Source organism: Neopsephotus bourkii, unplaced genomic scaffold (assembly GCF_033783945.1).
Source record: "Neopsephotus bourkii isolate Nb327-2 ecotype Australia unplaced genomic scaffold, CSIRO-AGI_Nbou_v1 NB_1558, whole genome shotgun sequence".
In the NCBI taxonomy this organism is placed as follows: domain Eukaryota; kingdom Metazoa; phylum Chordata; class Aves; order Psittaciformes; family Psittacidae; genus Neopsephotus; species Neopsephotus bourkii.
In genome coordinates this window covers 646077-667319 of record NW_026902034.1, presented here as the reverse complement: position 1 = coordinate 667319, position 21243 = coordinate 646077, and the positions used below count along the sequence as shown (strand labels likewise).

Here is a 21243-nt window from a genome sequence, read left to right as displayed (position 1 = left end):
TATCCTACTCTTCTGTTGGTGGAGACAGTTGCTCATCTATACTTCAGTGCAACCACATCCTCTTTACTGCTTTATTTCTTCTTTGTCCTCCTGTATAACTTTTTCTTTTAGTCTTTCTTCCTTACTATTTTCTTCTCTTGATAGCTCACTTCTGCTCCCCTTCTCACACCAGCATCTTCCTTTTTCCATGTCCTGTCCATCTTCAGTGTTACCATTTGCTCACAGGCACTCTGTTTCATTGGCCACATCAGGAGGGGTTTCATGAATAAATAGCTGCTGTCAGGTAATCCCTCTTGCAACTTCTGTCATCTTTGTCATCACTTCCATTCCTAGAGATGTCTCCACTTATGCCTCAAGAACAAATTTAAATTGCCATCATTGAGTCTCCTCATCCTTGACATTTTTCTTCGCAGCTGGTACAGGGAACTTTAAGCCCCCTTTTTGTAGCCTTTTATTCATTGGTTTCCTCTTGTTTCTGCTGTGTCTGGTCTAGTCAGCCAAGGAAAATAATTTCCTCCCCATGTACTGCAATTCAGCAGTGTGATCCTAGAGCTGCCCTCAGTGCCCTCACATGTCCTGAAGGTAGCAATGGATCCTGCAATGTGAGGATTTTTATCCTTTCAGCCTCTCCTGATACAGCTGCTGCTGTTACTGTTTACTGCCATGCCATTGTCATAGTGAAGTTCATACTAAGGGTGAGTCCAAGCTTTGTCATTTATTCTGAATCAAGCATTCAAAAGGTCTTGCGGAGCCAGCATCTACTTTTCCACAGACAAACAATCTAGATTTCATCTCACAAAGTGTCCCATCTAAAGATGCAGTTGTAATTGCTGGTAAGGGCATTAAAAAACCAAAATTATCTTATTATTATGGAATAGATTGCCCAAGAAGGTGGTGAATTCTCCATCCCTGGCAGTGTTTAAGACCAGGTTGGACGAGGCCTTGAGTGATATGGTTTAGAGTGAGGTGTCCCTGCCCATGGCAGGGGGGTTGGAACTTGATGATTTTAAGATTCTTTCCAACCCTAACTATTCTATGATTCTAAGTCAAACCTGGAGATTTTTATTTCCCAGTCTTCAGAAATGAAGTATTTCAGAGATAACAGAAAGCGCTGATTTTAAATTTAAGTTGGCTTTCCGGAAACATGCCTGCATTTATCAGGGCAGTGTATGGAAGACAACACTCTACATCTGATATAGATACTTTGGTATCTTAAATAATCAAATGTCTTTAAATGCTCCAATGGTGTTCCAGAATTTTATCCATTATATTTTAGCCTTAGATTGATGTATAGGGACATGATACAGCAACCACCCCTTTTCTTAGAAAGCTAGAGTAATCTTTCCATTTCCTTTGCCTTGGGACATCTCTGTCAAGACAATCTGTCTAGAGGTGTCAGTCATGACATTTCTGCAGACCATCTTCCAATAGACCATAAATGTTCCTCTTCTGCATCATTGTTTTGATACTGGGTGCTTTGGGGCTGATCCAACAATTAAAAAACGCATGCTTCCTTGTTGGTGTGTGTTACAGGTTCACTGAAGGCTTGCCCTCTCTATCTGTACTCTCCAAAATGGAGATTAAATGTTCCAGTGAATTACATTTTGCTTTGGAGCAGCCAGTGATCACCTCATCCCTACATGTACACACTGAAACCGTGCAGAGCTTCGTTCTGTGGGGGCAGATACCTCTAACTCTGCAGTTAAGGCAGTGCTATCAAAGCAGCAAGCGGCATGGTCCTTGTTCTCCTCAGTGTTTAGACTTCTATAACTTACTTATCAGCCAAGTAATCAAAACAGCAAGGCAGACACCCAGTAAAGGGCAAATACAAGTTGTACTGTTCTGAGACCTCCCAGTTACAACACTAAAAAAATGTGCAATTTATAGAGGTTGTTCTGATGGAATTATCCTAGTAAGATAGTTCCAGTAAAATTCTTTGTGCAGATCTACCCCACCCGGACAGACAAAACCAGCTACCTTGAATTTATATTAAGACTTGATGGCTTATCTACCATTAAAATTAAAAAAAAAAAAAAAGAAAAAAAAGATATTTCATCCTGAAGGCACAAAATGGGTTTGAAACACGGGCAATTTCTGGTGGCCAGACACATGAACTCAAGATCTGAATATCTATCTATTCATGTAGTACATACAGTCACACCAATCCAAAGATGTCCACAGCACTTCATTCCTTCCAGACAGCACTGACCCTGCCCTCAGAAGTCACCTCTGTGCTGCCTTACTCACAAGACTGAATCTGGTGACTGCCATCCTCAGAGATGGATGTCTTCATGCAAGGATCCCCCACTGCTCACTGCCCTTTAGAGCACATGGTTCCTTGCAGTGTAATTTCAGGCTGAGGCCCACACTCATTTCTTTTACCTGATGGTAAATCCTTAGTCTTCTAAACAACATTTTCAAATCCCTCTACATCATTCTGCCAATTAGTCCCCTGCAATAGAAATCAGTGCTAAGTAACACCACCGACTTCTCAGTCTTTATCAGAGTGATATGATGTACACCAAACCTTGACCATACTCACTCAGGACAATGCCCTCCATGCCTTAGCTTTCTGGGGTGCTTCTTTATTAGCTGGGGATTTCCTCCTTGCTTCCACTCTGCACTTACTGGCTCTGCTTGAACCCTAAGTGCAGCAAAGCTCATCAAACACCATGCCAAGAAAGTTTGGCAGGAACATCTGCATTGTTTCTCCTTGAAAGAACTTAATTTTTCAGCTGACAGATAAGTGTTGGAAGTCCTCAAGAAGCAAACCTACTTGCCACTGTTATCTGAATCTGTTTTCAGCTAAGCACTGATGCATAATACGTTTTCTTGCCCAAAAGTACAGAAGTCCAGGAGCGACTGTCATGTTTCACTGCTTAACGGTTTTCTGGTTGCTCACATCTTCCTCATTCTCCTCCCGCATTAGTCATTATCCACAGTCATGACTTGAATCCCAGAGGGTGACACTACAAATTCCCGTATTCACAATCTAGGAAGGGTTACGTCATTGCTATCTGCCTGGCCTTGCAGATATGATCCAGGATCTGTGGGAGACCAGCACCTGTAGGACAGCCAGCATAGCAAAGTACTCCTCAGAGGCAGACTTGGCCTAGCCTTGGGGTTCACAAGTGTTGGTGACTGCTCCTGATCAGCCTATTTACTGTGCTCTAGTCACTCTCTTCCCTACTGTCCTTGCTTTTTTGATTTCCTGACATTTTTGTGAAGGCTGCACACCAGTATTCCTGTTCAGTGCATAATGTTGAAGGCTCATTGATGTTCTGAATCATGACCTCAACAATACTCATAGAATCATAGAAAGGTTTGGGTTGGAAAGGACCTTAAGATCATCTAGTTCCAACCCCTGTGCCATGGGCAGGGACGCTTCACCCTAGTCTGTCTTGTCAACACTTCCACCCTGGCTTTGGTCCCAGCCTGTTTTATTGCAAATCCTACTGTGTACTTCCATTACTTCTGCTTTCCTCCAGTTTCAGCTGGTCCATTCTACATCTTTGGTAAGACGCACATCAGTTGCAACATGATTGCCTGTCTGTTCATGGCACCACATTCTGAAGGCATCGTGGTGCACCCTGAGAAACAGTAATGCCACTGGCAGGGTAATTATAGTTATTCTGCTTCAACCATCACAACAATAAAAAATGACACAAGTAGAAGTGCCATAGGGAGCAGTGGCCTCTGTGACAGAGAACTGTTTTGTCTCACATACATGCCAATTTTTACAGGGATGTTTCATGTGAAAGTGTTTTATGGACACACTTCTTTGTTGAGACTACCTCCAGCTAACATTGCCACATGAACAAACTGCAGCTTGAGAGACTTCTCAGACTATGTTTGAGTCGTACATCATCTTATTCTTCCTATTGCATGTTCTGGTGGCATCTTCAATACCTCTTTGGGAGAGGGAAGCCCTGTTTTAGACTACAGTGGAAGAAAGTAGGATTCCACAGTGGCTGTTGACAAGATCTCAGTTTTCAGGCAAATATTTTTGGCAGTTGCAGTGGTGATGGTGGGTCATTTCTGAAGAGAAGCCATAGGTCTTACTGTGGGAATTTGAAACTCTCTGGACCATGGTAAAACGCTGGTATGCAGTGCAGCAGGAAACTAGCAGAGTTTGTTTAAGACTCTCAGTGATATGAAAACTACTGACAATGTTTGAATAGGCACAGGCCTGTCTGAGGGGCCAAGAGGCTTCCTAGCAGCAAATGAAAACACTGCAAAAGGAAATGAATGTGCTTTGTGCGTATGCAGGAATGCACATCAAAGGCAGATTGGGGCTGGGTTGATAGGCCCTTGCAAATCAAACAGGCTCTGGAGATTGCTAGTATCAATAATATTTAAATATCCAGGGTATCTTCCACTCTAAACACCTTTGGAAAGTGGCTATTATCACAGCTCTGCTGTGATAATGCCTTCCCCAGCCCATGGGAAAACAGCTCTTTCCACATCCCTGCAAACTGAACACCCTTTACATGACACCCAACTCAGTGCTGCCATGGCTCTGGCCAAGCTCCCTCCCTCCCCACCACCAGTTCTTTCCCAGGCAGGGCTCCTCACTGCACCAGGGTGCTCTGCTGGGGCTGACACCCCACTTTGGGCCACCACACTACAACTTTTGCTCACTGCTGCTGATGACAAGCATTCACTTTGTCATAAGAATAGTTCATACAGAGTGATCTTTGTTGTCAGAGCTGGGTACATCATCCATGCAAACAGCATGAAAGGAGCTGTTTGGTGGCTTCAGCCAGTGTGAACAAGCAGTCAGCCCAGCAAGGGCTCTCCAGGGAATGCCCACAGCCCCAGGCAGGTGATGAATGTACAGGTTGCCTTAAAAGCCATTTCTCAGCAGATCTGACTTTTGCAGATGAGGTGTGGACCTGGCAGAGAAGGCATTTCTTTGTAAGTACAGCTCACAGCTTTCAGAAACTAGGCCTTAAAAGTATGAGACAAGCATGTGGTCTGATGACTGCAAAGCAAACAAGTGACCAATGCAGAAGGGACACAGGGAAGGGACTTTGTAACATGCATATCTCAGGAGCATTCAGGGTCCCACTGTCCCTAGGGTCACCCTCTCTTGCACCATCACAGAGCTCTGGAAAGGTAAGAGATATAACACGTAAGAAACCTGCAAGCCCAACATCCAGGATGCTCCTAAAATACAAGATACTTATAACCAAATGACTTGTTAGTACAAAATGGTTTCTAATGCTTGAACCCACATAGCCAGCAGCATGAGCAAACGCAGTCACTGCCTAGGGCTTCCCATGTGTCCCCTTGTCATTTCCTTCTTATCTTAACTAATTAGGCATCATTCAATTTTCTTTTGGCTTCAGCTCTCCTGCTGTAACCACGTAGGAAGGTACCATATCTCTTATTCGTTCATCCTGTCTGGTAGCTCACACTGACAGCCTGGCTTACACAGAAATAACAAACCCCTCTGAGCTGTGCCTCTCTTGAAAGGAGTGCACTGTGCATCATGGAAAAAAAAGGAGCCCAGCGAAACACTTACTGAGTGGGACCTAAAGCAATAGATGTAAGGCTCTAAAAATTAGACTTGGCAAAAGGCACTGCAGATAAAATCTGTAAGGAAAGGATAAGAATGTATTAACAGAAAATATTTCCTGGGGAAATGGAAAAAGTTTCATAAGAGCAGATTTTACCATCACCAGAGTTATCCAAAGGGCACGAAAATGACCTGCAGCTTTTCAGAGGCTGGCCAAAATTAAAAATATAAAACCACAGGTGCCTTCTCAGTCAGGTCTGGCACCAGCAGCCACCAGCAAAAGCAGCTCAAGAGAGGTGGCAGCTGAAAACCCCCCGGCTTCTGAAGCCACTGCCACTTCCTGTCTCTAACCCTTCTTTAGCCATCAGACCCAGGGTGTATATGCATCCTGCAGTTCACCAACCTCCTTCCAGGTAGGAAAGACAGTGGTGGTTTAGAGAAGCTGCACAGCCTTCAGGCATGGCCACTCACGGAGGTTTTCAACTGGGGCTCAGAGTACTCTCCTGCTCTCATATTTTGGCATGTCTTGTTTAGTGCTGCCTTCTTGTTCCTTCTGCCCTCTGATGCTCTCCCACCATCATCTCTTTGGGTTTGAAAGCAACATTGCATTAGCTATGCCAGTCTTGTTAGCCTTGTTAGTTGGCTCAGCTGGCTGGGACAAATTGGTTTTGAAAGTCTTCTTGGGTTGTAACTCAGTTAAATCAAGTCAGCAAACCTTTACTGGCTCCAGTCTATTTAGCGCTAGTCCTCTACTGCCTTCCCACAATGGTCTGTCAGAGCTGTGTAAGAACAGCCAAGTCACTTGGCTAGGAAGGGACGAGCAGCACAGGTGAACTTGCTGCATCACACAGAGGGATGCAATAAACCCTCTGTGAATCTCACCTGAGGATACATCTTGTGTGCTCAGCTGTTGTGTCACTTTCTCTTTGCCAAGCAAAAGAAATCATTCAAACGTTGGAATGTAGTTCAGCAATGAGGACCTCAGGGTGTGAAGTCTTCAAGGAAGCTGTTTCTGGCAGGTGGAGAAACAGCAGAAGATATGCCCATGCTGACTGTTAGCAACTGGCTGCTGACCTCAACTCTTCATCTGGCAATGGGATTATTGCACAAGAGACAGAGTACCCCTCTTTCTTGCTTCCAGCTTCTATTCTTCTTCCTCATTTCTGAGAACCAGTAATGGCATGCTAGGCCTGCACTCCCCTACTGGACATGCAAGTTAGGTGTTAGTCCTGAGGAGCAGTGTACTGGGAGAGGAGGTTGTGGAAAAACATTTCTTGACCATATTCAGCATTAACGTGCATCTTACAGAATGGTTTAGGAATGGCAAAAGGAATCTACTTATGATACTGGTATCATAACCAGATGAACTGGATGTAAATACGCACGAGGCTCATGGCAATAATAGTTGTCATCTTCTTAACTGCAAATGCACGACACTTCTTCCCCTTGAACTCATCTATGGCATTATCCTTTTGCAACCTTACATATTGCCTGTCTGGCCCCCAAGCTGTAAACAGAACAGGCTCGAGTAGTTCATATCCTTACACTGTACATACAGTCTTTCGCTATCAGTTGGGGGAGCATGCTGCTCAGCAACAAGTTCAAAGATCTGCTGCTTGTTTGCCTTTAATCTTCTGATTTGCTTTTGGAATATGCAATTAAAACCTGGAAGTGTTTTTCCTGGCTTAGGATCCTTGACATGATGATGTTGTCCATCTTTCTGAACTTTTCCATGGTATTTCACTGCACTGCGGAGTGTGTGCGCGCACCATTTTAACCCTTTGGTCACAGGCTGTGGTGCCTGCCTTTTCTGATTTCTGTCTTTGTAGCTCTAGGACTTTGTCTTGTAATTTAAGATGCAGATTTCTGCGTCCTCTGTTCAAGGCCCAAAGTTAGCCCACAGGGAAGGAGTATGTCTCTGAGAGGGTGAATGCAATTACAATGACATTTAGAGACTAGGCATGAGAGGTCTGGTATAGAAGGAGAAGTAACTATGGATTCTGTGGTTCCTTGATCTAGTTTGCACAAGTAATTAGCTAATTTCAGCACATAGTTCTGGCAAATCTGCAGGAAATAACACCAGGAATAAATGTGTGTGTCTGTTTTGGTTTTGTTTTTTCTTTTTTGGTGGTGTTGTTTTGGTTTTAAAAGTAAAGTCTTCTCGAACTCCTGGTGAGGTGCATCTAGGATTCACTGCTACACAGAGGGACTAGGAGAGCATCCATTCTCTTTCAGCCCAAACCAATTATCCTTTACCAGTCAGTTTCCCACCCATGGTGGGTGCCTGCCTACTGCAAGAGCACAGCTCACTATAGAGCCATTTTGCAACTGTGAAGACTCATGTGTCCCTGCATTCCCCATGTCCAGGGGTCAGTCCCTCCACGATTGCTGCTGGCTCCAGGAGCCTGGTTGGCACTGCAGTCCCATCTTCACGGCTGGCCAGCAGCCCTCCCCATGCCACTGCTGGCTGCTTTATCTTCATCCCTACTAACAGTCACAGCACAGCAGTAGCTCTGTGTGATGGATGCAGCCTAGTGCGTTTGGCCATGTGAGCAGAGCTGATGAACTATACTTCAAAACATGGATTAAGGACAATTCTTTTTCCCACCTCCAACAGCTGTCGTTCCGTGGCATATTTGCCAGATAAAAATCTTATTTGTACTTTTTAAGTTTATATTTACAAAAATGTTGGAAAATAGGCATAATGACAGTTTAATTAATGTACGCCATTAATCCTGGAGGTAATCAAGCCCCTGATAAGTCTCTAATCTTGTAAAAAAGAATTAGAAAGCACTGAAACATTTTTTGCTCTCTGTGAACCTTGTAATGAGATGTTGCATGCTTGGAGGAGGAGCCATGGAAAGGAACAGCGCCAGAGGACATATTCTCAGCAGATTTCATCACTGGACTTCTTGTGTGATATTGTTCTTGGCAGAAAGGTTGTAACTGGAGTCCAAAGCCATCAACACTGTTTTAGAAATTTGTCCTTCTGCTACCAATGTCTAAAGTTGTTCTGATAATCTCTGGATATAAAGCAGGAAAGTTTTATCTTCTCTACAATTTTCTTTTAAGTATCCTGCATTTAAAGCACTAATTCACTTATAATGCTTGCAGACCTTACTAGTTTGTCTGTAGTGAATCGCGTTTGTGTGCAAATCATGCTGGTATGCCATACCTATTATTCAAACATACAAACCGAATATAAGAAATAGTTCTAAGTTGTTTAAAAAAAAATAATGTGGCCAACTTCAGAGAACTATTTTTTGGATGTTTGGACTATTTTCTGCTTTCAGTGCTGTCTATATCTTTACACTTTCATGTGCTAAGTGCAGTTCATATGCTGTTAGTTTTTACCAAGAAGTGTCAGTGAAACTACTTTGGAGGATGCAGTGACTAACAAACATTGCCAGGAATTGAAGGAGCTCAAAAAGCAGTTCTCATCCTTTAAAACTTGGATTCAGAGCAAAATGTAATGTACAAAGGCAAAACATTCTAGTATCTGCTGGTCCTGCAGGGACCTGGGAACCAGCTGGGGCCGGTGGGAAGCATGGTGGGAAGGAACAATAACAAATATTGCTTCTCTTCCTCTCCAGAGATCCAAAGAAAACTGAATTTGTCCTCTGGAAAGAAGGCCAGGGACATCAGTCTGCTGCTGGGGGAGGGTTAAGGCTGGGTGAAAGCTTTTGTCTGGCTCCCCAAAGACTGAATCGATGGAGTACTGGGTTAAATAAAGCCCCAGAGGGCCAAGGGTGAAGTCCTGGCTGGCGAGCAGGCAGGAGGAGGGTGAAGAAAATGGAAATATTTGTGGCAGGGTTGGAAATGTTTTGGTTTGATTTTTTCTTTCTTTTCTTTTTGTTGCTTGTTTGATTGGGGGTTTTTGTTTTGTTTTGTTTTTTTTTTTTTAGGGTAGGACTATTGTACAGCACAAGAAGCACTAAGAAGCACTAAGAAGCCCATCATACTACGGCTGCAGGCCCATTAGCAGCTGCATTGCTTAGGTAATGCCCATGCAAGCATGAACATGACACATCCCTTGAGTGCAGGGAAATCTGGGCAAGTGGTGTGGGAAGGGGGTGCAGGTGGGGATGAAGCACTCAGGGTGCTGCAGGCCCCAGCTATGCTCTGCTGCAGGCAGGAGTGTGGGCTGTTCAGAGGTCATTGCAGCAGCAAAGGGAAATGTGCTCAGCCCCTAGAGATGTTTTCCCAAGGCAGCTGCTGGAGAAGGAGCAGCCAAAGGCAACTCCTTTCAGACCTCTCCTACCACACGTGAACCACATTTGGTAGAATAATACCTGCAGGAGGGTTAACCCCTGATACACTGAGACTGGGAGTCTTTGAGACTGAAGATGTGGTCAAGACACTGAGGTGGTAAGGCTTTTGTCGTAGAAGCTCTGCTATTCACTGTCTAGGGGCAGCTATGCAGATGGCACAGTGCGTTACCCCATGAGACACAAGAAATTGTGGCAATGCCTCCGTAGGCTGAGGTAAGGGATAAGGCCAGCTATCAGCCATGAATATAGGTAAATAAGATATTTTTTTATATCCTTCTCCAGAAAAGAAACTGTTGAAAATAGGAGATGCTTTTGAGTAAAAATAGCAAGCAGAAAGGTCAGGGAAATAAAGCAAAGTGAAACTTCTGCACATTTTCCCTGTCTTCAGATAAAGCTGTATTGGTATACAGAAGTACAACAACTCCTGAACTTTGGCTCCTTTATTTATAAAACAATATACTAATCCCGATGCCTGGACACACTGACGTAACTTAATGTCATACTTTCCAAATATAATGGATTGCATTCCCATCATAAAATAAATACATTCCAGCAGTGAGCCCCACAGCAAATAACAGAGCTCCAGCAGCTGGGGAAGCTGGGGTAAGAGGTACAACAATTGGGTTGTGTCGCTAAAGCCCAAAAGCAAATTTTTTCTGGCAGCACTCTAGGAAAACCTATTATAATGCAATGCTACCAAAAAAGTGCCCTTTTCTTTCTAATTCCATGCTGCATGCAAAAGCTATTAAAAAAAATTCTGTGTAAACAAACATACTCTTTTCCATATGACCTTTGCTTCAGTATTTGCAGAAGTATATTGTCTTTTCAGTTTAACACAATATTTGTCAGCTTTTATTTATAGCTTAAAAGAAAAGTCTCCCTGAAACTGTCACCAGAAATGCCCTTCTATAGGCATGCTGTCAGGAGAAAGGCTTTCCTTCTCCGAGTGTCATCCTGGGCTCAAATACATTTTACTGTAAGTGCCTCCAGCAATCATTGCATCTTGAATCAGCTGAGCATGTATCACTTTGTCCTGAGAGCCATTTTTAATCTGTGCTATACAAACGTGAGGGTCAAATTCAGTAGATGACCAAGTAGCCATGGTTTGCTCTCATGCACTCTTTTTTCTTTTTTTTTTTTAATTTTTATGAAATAAGCAGACATTAAAACCTTTAAAGAACATTTTTATTCTTATCCAGTGTGTAGGGGGCAAGAACAATATTTGCACCAGTATGATAAAACAGCACGTTACCCAGTTACACATGACTCAGAGTGCATTTTTTAACTCAAACTGTAAGAAAGTTTGTGCTTCACAAACTGGTTGTACTCTGTGGATTTCAAGACTGAAAAACAGAAATATCACATTGCCAGTGAATATTGCTAGTACAAATTCACCAGCATAACATAAGCAGGCAATACCCGAGGAAGATCACAGACTGCAATAAGTTTGGGATCTCCTTTGCTGAGAGTCAGAGAGATTCCTGCAGCTTCATGGGACATCTTCAAATGTAGCACAGGACTTTATTCCCCATTCTGCTATTCAGTAACTCACTGAGATAGAAAAAGACAAAGATGTGCAGTTATATAAAACATAGTCCTCTGGAAAGTGCATGCGTACGTCAGTTTGCCAAACAAAGAAGGTTGGTGCCATGTATTGATCCTTGCAGGAGCTCAGCATTTGGAGTTGTCATGAGTTAACACTTCAGTCAAAGCTGATATTCTTATTAATGGCCGCTGCTGAAGTGTATGCACATTTTTTGTTTCATGACTGAATAATATTAACTACAAAAGTGAGGACAAAGCACTGGGAGCCTGCTTTTGCATGTTTGTATCCTCAGTTTGTGATTGCATCCTTCTGGGCTTTGGGAGCTTCAAAGCTCACTCCTTCCCAACCCAAAGGGCATTTTTGTCTCTTGATGGAACAGTCATTAAGCCAGCCTATCAAGTTCAGACTTATCCTTTACATCTTTCTGATGGCTCTTCTCTTCATTCTTTTGTTTGTATTTCATGTGAAAAAACACACCCCCTACAATAAAACCTGAAAAACAGAAGGCACTTGTCAGTGGAGGGAAAAGACATTTTAGCAATGGATCTGACACCCACACTGTAATATCCATACTCTTTTATCCCTTGAACAGGAGCAACAGCTGTGGGGAATGATCATGCAGTGCTGGACCAACAGTGACCTGAGGCACTTCTTGGCCATGATGAGATACCTCAGGTCTCAGGAGACATTCCCCAAAGAAGAGCTTCTCCTCTAGGATCTGAACAGATGGCAAAGTGTCTTTTTTAGCCCCTCTCCCCTTGAGCAGTGATTTGTCATGTTTGTCTTGAATTGTAATAACAGTTTTTTTTCCCCACTGGAACAGCAATTCTGTCACAGCAAAGCTGAGATAACTGACAGCAAAATAGTTCTTTTGGAAGTCCTTGGTATCTGTTAGGAATAATTGATGGACCCCAGAGATTTATGCACCTATGGCCAAGAACGATTGAAATTTTCTTCTGGCTTGGAATAGAAATATTTATACCCTTTATCATCACTTGCCATATCCAATCTAAGGCATTTAGATGTCTGCAAATGCATATATACATATATATGTGTGTATATGCACACCAAATATGCATATTTAATGTATATATTTCCGTTTGGTCTTTTAAATTCATTATGACCTTGCTACATTGTATGTAAATTTATTTCCTCTCAGTGTTAGATTACCTATCACTTTCAACATCTCGTTGCTCCTTTACTAAAGTCTGTAGGAATGCTCAGCTACTCCCCTTGCCCCATTCATTCTCTGAATATCTGTTCTGTAGTGGTTCATATTTTATATTTGTGGTATCTGAGTACTTAATCAAGGAACATGCCTAGTATCTGCCATGTGAAATTTATTCTTCTACCCTCTTCTCAGTGGGAGAAACATCTTCCAGGAGAGACAGAGTTTGTCTCAATGAAAGAGTTTCTCCCATCAGAAAGGGCTGGCTTTGGGTTTGGGGTGTATTTTTTTGTTGTGCTGTATTTTGTTTTCCAGTGTCTATGCTCTGTGTCTCTTTTACAGAAAGTAAGACTGCAAAGAATCCCTGGTTTTGGTACAAAAGATGCTGAGGTCTGAGAAAGCCCTTAGTTCATGCAGGAATTCATTCTGGTGTCAGACAGGCCCCCAGGAGATGACTGTTTTTATGGTTATATCTTCCGAGTTTCAAGGCCAAACTCAATGTTTGTAATTTCCCCAGGATTCATAAGATCTTTAGATGCTTCTCATTTCTAAATTCCTTTATGAGCTATATGCATACACTGTATTTTTAAAAAGTCATAAAGCAGTAACAATTTTTGCGGTGCTCTCTGAAGCTGACCAGCTCTCTTGTAATGAAAACATCTTCAGTCAGTTATCCAACATAATTCTCACTTAAATGTGACACTAAACTAAGTGAGGGAGAAGAATAAGGCATTGTGCAGAATTACATGATGTGAGAAGCTTGAACAGAGATGATAAAGATGCAGTTTGAGGGGTTTCTCTGTCAATCACATGGTCTGAGTATGGCTTCTTCCATTTTAAGTTCACTGATTTTTTTTTCTCTTTTTCTCTTCAAAAGACACAACATATGCATCACATATGTATTGGCACTTTCTCTTGCTTTAGGGGTTTGTGTATTACAAAAGAAAATCAACACAGAGCTTTGGTTTTGTCATTTTAGGTACTGAACTTGTTCTTGGAGGCTCATTCTTTTAGAATTGAGCTAATGTTAACTTATATAAGTCATGGGTTTTTTTCTCTTTTATCCTCTAATTTAATCCGACTCTTTCAAATACGAGGTCTGTAATGTATTTAATTCCTTTTCTTTGATTTTTTTCCACGGGTTTTTCACGCTTCCTCCCCTCTCTACAGCTGAGTCATAGTTTCCCAGCCTGGCTCTTGTGACCATCACATTCAAAAATGACATAGGACTGAGTACAGAATTGTTCTTGCTCTTCACTTCCTAGGGAGCTGGATCCCATCCTTATTAACTTTTGCATTTACACTGATAATGAGAATACTGAAGGAGCCTAGCTATGGCAGAACCACTCTTGATCATCTATCAAGGGTCTTGGGAATCTTGGGGAGGTCCCTGCTGACTAGAAAGTAGTCAATGTTGTTCCTGTCTGCAAGAAGGGCATGAGGAAAGACTGATGGAATCACATGCTGTTAGTCTAACCTCAGTTCCTGGAAAAATTATAGAGAAGATCATACTACTGCAAGACAGTTAAAGAATAAATGTACTACGACTGGATATTAGGAAGTATTTCTTTACCAAGAGGGTGGTCAAACACCAGAACATGCTTCCTAGAGAACTGGTTGATGCCCCAAGCATGTCAGAGTTTAAGAAGCGTTTGGACAATGCCTTTGACAACATGCTTTAAATTTTGTGCAGCCCTGAATTGTTCAGGGAGTTGGACTAGATGATCATTGCAGGTCCCTTCCAACAGAAATATCCTATCCTATCCTATCCTATCCTATCCTATCCTATCCTATCCTATCCTATCCTATCTTGTCCTGTCCTATCCTATACCCCCCCAAAGGTTTTGTCTTGTTTTTGAAAACATTTTAAGCTATTTTTAAAGTTTCATCAGCTCATGCCTTTAAGAACATAATACTGTTTACTACTGCTTAACTATGTAACTGTATTTGGTCATTCAAATGCCAGATTCCCACAACTCAAAGCTATTATCCATATGAAAAATGGAAAGCTACGAAGGTGAAATGGGTGATAAAATCATAATTGTAAGCTACAGGTACAGACATTGTAAGCATGACCTCCCTGGATGCTTCACTATTTTCACTATAAGGACTCCAGTCCTTTTCCTGACAGTAGGTAGCAATGAAGTGATGTTACCAGTGCAGCAGTTTCTTCTGTCATAGCTGTTTTCTGTATCATTGTACATTGATCTAGGACAGGTAAAATAAAGCTATTCCTATGACCAAAACCTTACAAGTTTGGAGAAGTCATGATACACGATCATGAGATTCTCTCTCTTTTGCTTATTCTACAACATTTGTGACATCGTTTCACCCAACAAGCAAATGAGTGCTAGAAATGCAGCAGCACCATCATATCCCAGAGACCTGGTTTCATATCAATCAAGAAAATTGACATACCAATGATGAGCAGGACCCCGATAAGAAGCCCAATTGCCTGGCCAGCAGTTGGCCAGGAGTGCTGACGCTCTACTTCAATAAAGCATGACTTTTCACTTGAACACTTGCAGATGTTTACTGCAAAAAGAAATGCCATGAGGTTAATGAGAAGTTAACCAGTTTGGTTATTCATAAAAGCAACTGTTGTCTTGAAGTGAGCAGTTCTGTGCATAGTGTACCTTCAACATTCACTTTTCCTTCCAAAGGTGGTTTTCCATTGTCATTAATTATTACTGGAACGTTATACACCTTCTCTTCAAAGTTAGCATGTTTCGGAGAGAGGTAAGCATGAGTAGCTGTAAGTAGGAGATGGAATATTCATGTCAGCACAAGAAATAAACGTAGCTCAACATTCACACCAGCTGCAAACGCTGTTTTTTAAGGCTGCTGTGTACATACTGGTAGTTCCCATTTTCCCCATCCCAGTTGCCATCGGTTTGCAGACAGTAAGTCAAAAGGAACTAGTCTGGCCTTCAGCGTCATGCCGTCATAGAATTAACTTCCTAATTTCCACAACAGGCCAGATCTGATTTTGGGGAGTATTACAATGAAAGCATCACATTTAAACCAAGAATAACCCCCCCCCCCCCATAATCATAGAAGTCCTAACCAAGTTAAATCAATCACCCAAAAAACTTTGGAAAACCGTACATGAACTCCCTTTGCTGCAAGAGATGACCATTTACTCCAGCTCCTCAATTTTAACTTATGATTTATCCTGTCAAAACTTGTTCCTTTTACATCACAACAACCCAGCTTTCTATAATGGGACATTTCATCAAGTATCTGGTAGGAAGTCGGGCAGGCTCTATTGGCCAAGCTTTTATCCATGCACTTACTGACCCCCCTTTAAATAACTGCACTTGGTGATGCATGACTTCCCTTTGCACATGAAATGTCAGAAATAGGCAGCTTGCAAACTGCTCTATTTCAATAGCAGAAGTGATTTGTGTTCATAATCACAGGGTACATTTTATTCTTATATGTTTCTTCTGCTGGAAGTACTAGTGAAATTTTAGCTTGCAACATAATGGATATAATGTCTTGAAAAAAATAATGACATGGGTGCTCAAATAAATACATGTCAAAATGCATGTAATTTCTCAGCAACCTGTTTTTTTTCTACATGGAATACTGGATATACAATAATAGTAATGAAAAGGAAATCAGTATTACTTTATATTTCCCAGAGTACTTAAAGGGTCCCATATTATTATAATAATAGCTTTATTAACTTACCATTGATTTTTGAGATTTCCCAACTATTTCTTGTATTCATATCATCCACGAGAGAAAATGTAAATGTTGAATAATAGTGTTGTTCATCAGCATCAGCAGCTTGAATCAGAGCTTTCTCTCCTCCACTTAGTGGGTGGCAGAAGAAATTAGTATAATCCATGGCTAACTGAGGAGGGTTATCATTCACATCAAGTAATTGTAGCGTCAAGGTTGTTTTGGATTTCTGAGCTGCATTATCTGTAGAGTTAGATATTATAGTTAGATAATGCAAAGTTGCATGCGCATCTTGGACACAGCCTGGGCTGTTGCATCTGCAGCTATTCTATAGGTACACCATCAGGCAGGCAGCGGGAGGTGGGACTCTGTCTGCAGATTGCAGAGGCAAGGTCTCAGGACACCCTAAGGGACTCATCTGCTTTTGCTAACTATAGAACTAGCAAGTGAAAGGAGGAAGATAGACCATCATATCCAGTAAGCGTCCACATCAGCATTACATCTGGTAAGTGGTCACATCCAAGGTGACCAGTGCTCTTTGGAGACTCTTAAACACAAACTGCTTAGCTTTCCCGTATCTCTTCTATAGATAGGAAATGCAAGTCAATATTCTGCCTAAGGCCTAGACACAGGGCCCAAGAAGAACTTAGAGAGCCCTGTCATTTTTCCAGCCTGTTCCTGCAGGAACAGCCCCACTCCATCTTGGTGCTGAAGGAAGCATTCTTTTTTCCTGACATACAGGAACTGCATCTTTGCCCATATTTCCAAAAACAGTGGCCAGTATTGTTGTTTATCTGTTTTTAATAAAGGAACTCTAGATTTGTACTGAATTCAATCAGATATAGTCCAGAGTTTTTAACCCCTATTAATTGTAAATCACATAATGACATCTCCCCAGATGGACTTTTTGAAAGATTCTAACAGCTGGAACTAGTAGCCATAATATATTTCAGACTAACTAGTGTACCAGTTTTATTCATAATAAAGTAAAATTCTGTACAAGGTTGCAAGTTACCCTCCAGCTGTGCTTTCAGGATGCCTAAACATACCTTCAATAAAGACTAAAATCTTTATAGCGATAGAGGAAAAAAGTGGCAGAAAATGTTAATGCTGAAAACACTGAAGTAATTCTAGCCTTTTTTATGTGCTGTGTGACTCAAGCAAATATGATAGCTAACTTCAGTGAAACCTCTTTTAACCCTCATTATCTACAACATCAAGATTCCTTTTAAGAAAGTTACATTGTTAAGAAATATGAACATCTAAGGATACATTACATGTGCCTGTAATTTCATGAGTTTAGTCACGGGAAGTATGATAATTCCACATAAAGCAGTTAAGAGCAGGAGATTCTTCTGTGTGCATATGTAGTTGTTTCATCACTTACTTAGCTCTGATGCAACAACATTGACTGTGTATATTTCTTGTTGTTCTCGATCCAAAGTGGAAGCAGTGTATACCTGCCCAGTGGTTGAATCAATTCTCAGCCATTTCCTCACATCACCTTCTAAGGAGTATCTTTGGGAAGAGATAGGAAAAAAAATCACATATACTATTCCAAAACAAAAAGTTGCTGACAAAGCAAACGCTTCTTCATTGATTTTAGGCTTGACCACAATTGTGCTTGAAGAGAGGGTTCTTGAAGAGTCCTGATTTGACTACAACCAAAGAGGAAATACAGACAGAGGAAAGGAAGCCAAAATTATTGAGAATAAGAGTGAGAGCATGGCAACACCATCACTCCTCCAGCCTGTGTACTGCAATGCAGCCTTCCTCCTTACTGCAAAGTCTAGGGCCTTCTGAGCTTTTGGTCCAAAAGTGTTCTCTGCTCCAACCCCATGTCTCTCTTTCCTTATTACATTGCCCACATCTTGGTTTTCATTGGGGCACAAGCCAAAGCCTGGGGGAAAGAGGGAGCAGTAGAGGCAGGCACCCTTTTTTTGGATCAACAAGGGTCCTGGACCCCAAGGTGGACTCCAGTGGTTATCTGTTGCCAGTCTGGAGTAGCCTATAGTTGCATCAGGTTAGCCTGGAACAGAGAGTGCTTTAAGCATTGCCACATAATTGCCTTTATATTATTGTTTAAAAAACCCCAAGGTCTCTTGGTATTTACTTGTACAAATTTAACCATGAGCATATGACCCAGTAAAGCAAAGGCATTTGCTTGAGTAGATGTGACCTGACCTTCTCATTCAATGCTTTTGTTCTTTCAGTACCCCTTGCATTAGAAACAGCATGTTGATATGCTTGTACATCTTTTACTTTTTATACTTTTTATTTTATGCCCTTTAACCTATTTCTTAGCAGAAATGTGGTTTATGTATGTATGAATTCCTGTCATCTGTCATCATCCCCCAGACCTTCTGGACTATATGGCTCACTTTCAAGCCAGTTTGACAAGAGGCCAAACATGCTAAGTTCCCAAAAGCTAGGGGAAAGTAGAAAGCCAGATGAGAAACCTCTGGGAATAAAAATCCATGGGAGGCCTAACAGTCATATTCTGCAAGTCCATTAACTACTTGGTGTTTTGCTGAAGTTTAGTAAGATTTCAAGGATTGTTTGGTTTGGGTTGATTTGCTCAGCATCCCAGCAGGGAATCTTGCAGCAAGAGCCACAAATAATTCTATCTGACTTTACTGTGTAAGGTACATTTACACCATGCAGCACAGCACTGTGCATCCATGAGCTGGCAGAAACTCAAGGGGACTTCACCATACAACATGGCATTGGACCACTGAATGGACCAGTTTGAAGTTTTGCATCCCCCTCACAAGCATAGGAGTTGTCTGTCACAGAGCTTTGCATCCACAGTGGAAGCAGGCATATTGTCTTTGGCAACTGAAAAAGAAAATTAATTAACTGTCGATGACAGACTTGAGCTTCACTGCAGGTTGTGTTTTGGTGGAGAAAAAGCTCTGTTTTCCACAGTCCAGTTTCTGTAGAACATGAAAGCAGTTACTGTCCTACTGGTTCCTGTGAGTACGCAGTATGTGCTTCATTCATTTGCTAAAGGCATTATGGATCTGGAAACCCTGTTAATCTCAGACCAGTTCTGCCTTTTCCTTGGAGTTTCCTGGTTTGGGGGTCTTACTGGCTGATGCTTGTCACAGCACAGAGAGGAAGCTGGTTAGAAAAGCACTGCCCAACAGTCTGTTCCAAGTGGGTCACTGGCCACCACCCTGCTACTCCTCCACCTTCTACTAGGAGATAAGACTTTTGTAAAACCTGCTGTCAAATATTGGGTGTTATTTCCTTGTACCTCTTTCAGAACAATTTAAATCTAATAAATAAATCATGGTCACTTTGTTTTACCGTACAGTATCCCCCTCAGGATCATAGGCCTCCACCGTCATGACCAGCGTATTGACAGGAACATCTTCAGACACTTCTCCTTTGTAAAATGCCTCATGGAAAACGGGTGGTTCATCCACATCTGTTACAAATACTTTAAACAGGGCCAGGGAGCTTGAATTGTACTGCACGCCTGACACCAGAGGTTCGGGATTTGTGGCATTGATCACCAGGTTGTACACTGGAGCTGTTTCAAAATCAAGAGCCTAGATAAATCAGGAAAGAAAAGAGGTTCTTTAAGCAATGGCCCTACTGTCATGGGGAGCTCCCATGGGAAACCACAAAGTCCCCCTCTTTTCAAGGAGGAGACTGCATCTCATACATAGATTAAATAAGGGGGAGCTGTCAGAAGCACAATGACACTGGGAACAGTCAACTTAAATGAAACCATATGCCGATATGGAGGCCTCCTCAGCAACTGCCTTTCCTAATAATGTTGCCACCTGCCTGACTAAGCTCAATAACTATATCCTGATTACAGCAATAGTATTTATAGCTTTGTACGAGAAGGCCTTGGGTGACCTCTGGGTGATGAAAGTTGTGTGAGGGTTGTTACATTGTGAAGTTTCTCACAATTGCCTCCTTGGGAAAAAAAGACACTGAGGTTGAGCCTTGAAGATGGTCCACCAAATGCTGCCCTTGGCCTGGCTGGCAGCAGGTGAACCAGATGAAAATAAGACATCACCTCTTGAAAAATTAGTGGTAGGCTTTCTGGACCCGTCGTTCAAGCACCTTTGAGAAGGCTAATTTCAAAGGGAGAGCACTTTTGCCATTGAAATTAATGGGTGCAGAGAAAGTGTTCTCCAGCTTTCAACATGTGGGATATATCACCTGCTGCAGCATGCTTTGACCTTCGCTTTGTCACAGTTAACATTTGCCTCAGCAGGAACACACTGCTTCTCCATCCTGACATTGAGACATGCTGGTGTCATTTGCACCTCCCACTGCAAAAGCCCAGGCCACCAGCAGGGAGGAGGATCTGCCCCATGACAACCCACCACCACAACCACAGCCCATAGAAGCATTTAGCTGTCTTTCTCATTTTGAGAAATGCTGCTGAAAAATCAAATAATGCCATTTTTTTTCTCGGTGGTGCATAAAGACCTACTTCATCAACCAGAGTCTGCTTTGCTGGAGAAAGGGCCTGCAGAAGAGCCAGCTATATATTTATACATATATATATATAAAGGAGAAGAACAAACCCAACTATTTACCTTGTTAATCCTGACAAACCCTTGTTTTGTGTCAGAATCTGTCTCTATGAAGAATGTGTTATTCGGATCTCCTTCCTTCACTTGGTAAATGATGTAGGAGCTCCCTGTGCCAGGCTCATCTCCGTCGGTAGCTTTAATTTCTAGTATCACTGTTCCTACTGGGAGATCTTCTGCAACAGTCACATTGTGATACTGGGGAAAAGAGATCATTGAAACATGACACACGGAGCACCATCTGCAGAGTGCTACACCAAGGTTGTGACCCACAAGTACAGGTGTATTTTGACCCAGAACAGCTGTGTGAGAGAGGGAAGTGGTGGGTACACTCCACAGAAGAGACATAACCAGGTCAGAAAAATGTACTAAAGCATTAGTGAAGTGCCCTGCAGCAGTACATGTGAGCTACCTCACTGCTCATGGGAACCCAGAGCTGCAAGCTGGGCCTCTGCAAAGTTGCTATATCCCTCTTTTTAGCCATACAT

General features: G+C 42.1%; 1 protein-coding gene across 2 annotated transcripts in view; it reads right to left on the bottom strand.

Moving 5' to 3' along the window:
* Positions 1-10959: 10959 nt before the first annotated feature.
* Positions 10960-21243, bottom strand: part of CDH17 (cadherin 17) — a 38236-nt gene continuing 27952 nt past the window's right edge. For both annotated transcript variants that reach the window (XM_061371062.1, XM_061371063.1), the window contains exons 12-18: positions 20762-20953; positions 19509-19753; positions 17584-17714; positions 16203-16439; positions 15143-15259; positions 14925-15041; positions 10960-11830 (exon numbers count right to left, since the gene is read on the bottom strand). In XM_061371062.1, the coding sequence (XP_061227046.1) occupies positions 11721-11830; positions 14925-15041; positions 15143-15259; positions 16203-16439; positions 17584-17714; positions 19509-19753; positions 20762-20953 (1149 nt within the window). In that variant the 3' untranslated portion in view covers positions 10960-11720. The remainder of the gene's footprint in view (positions 11831-14924; positions 15042-15142; positions 15260-16202; positions 16440-17583; positions 17715-19508; positions 19754-20761; positions 20954-21243) is intronic.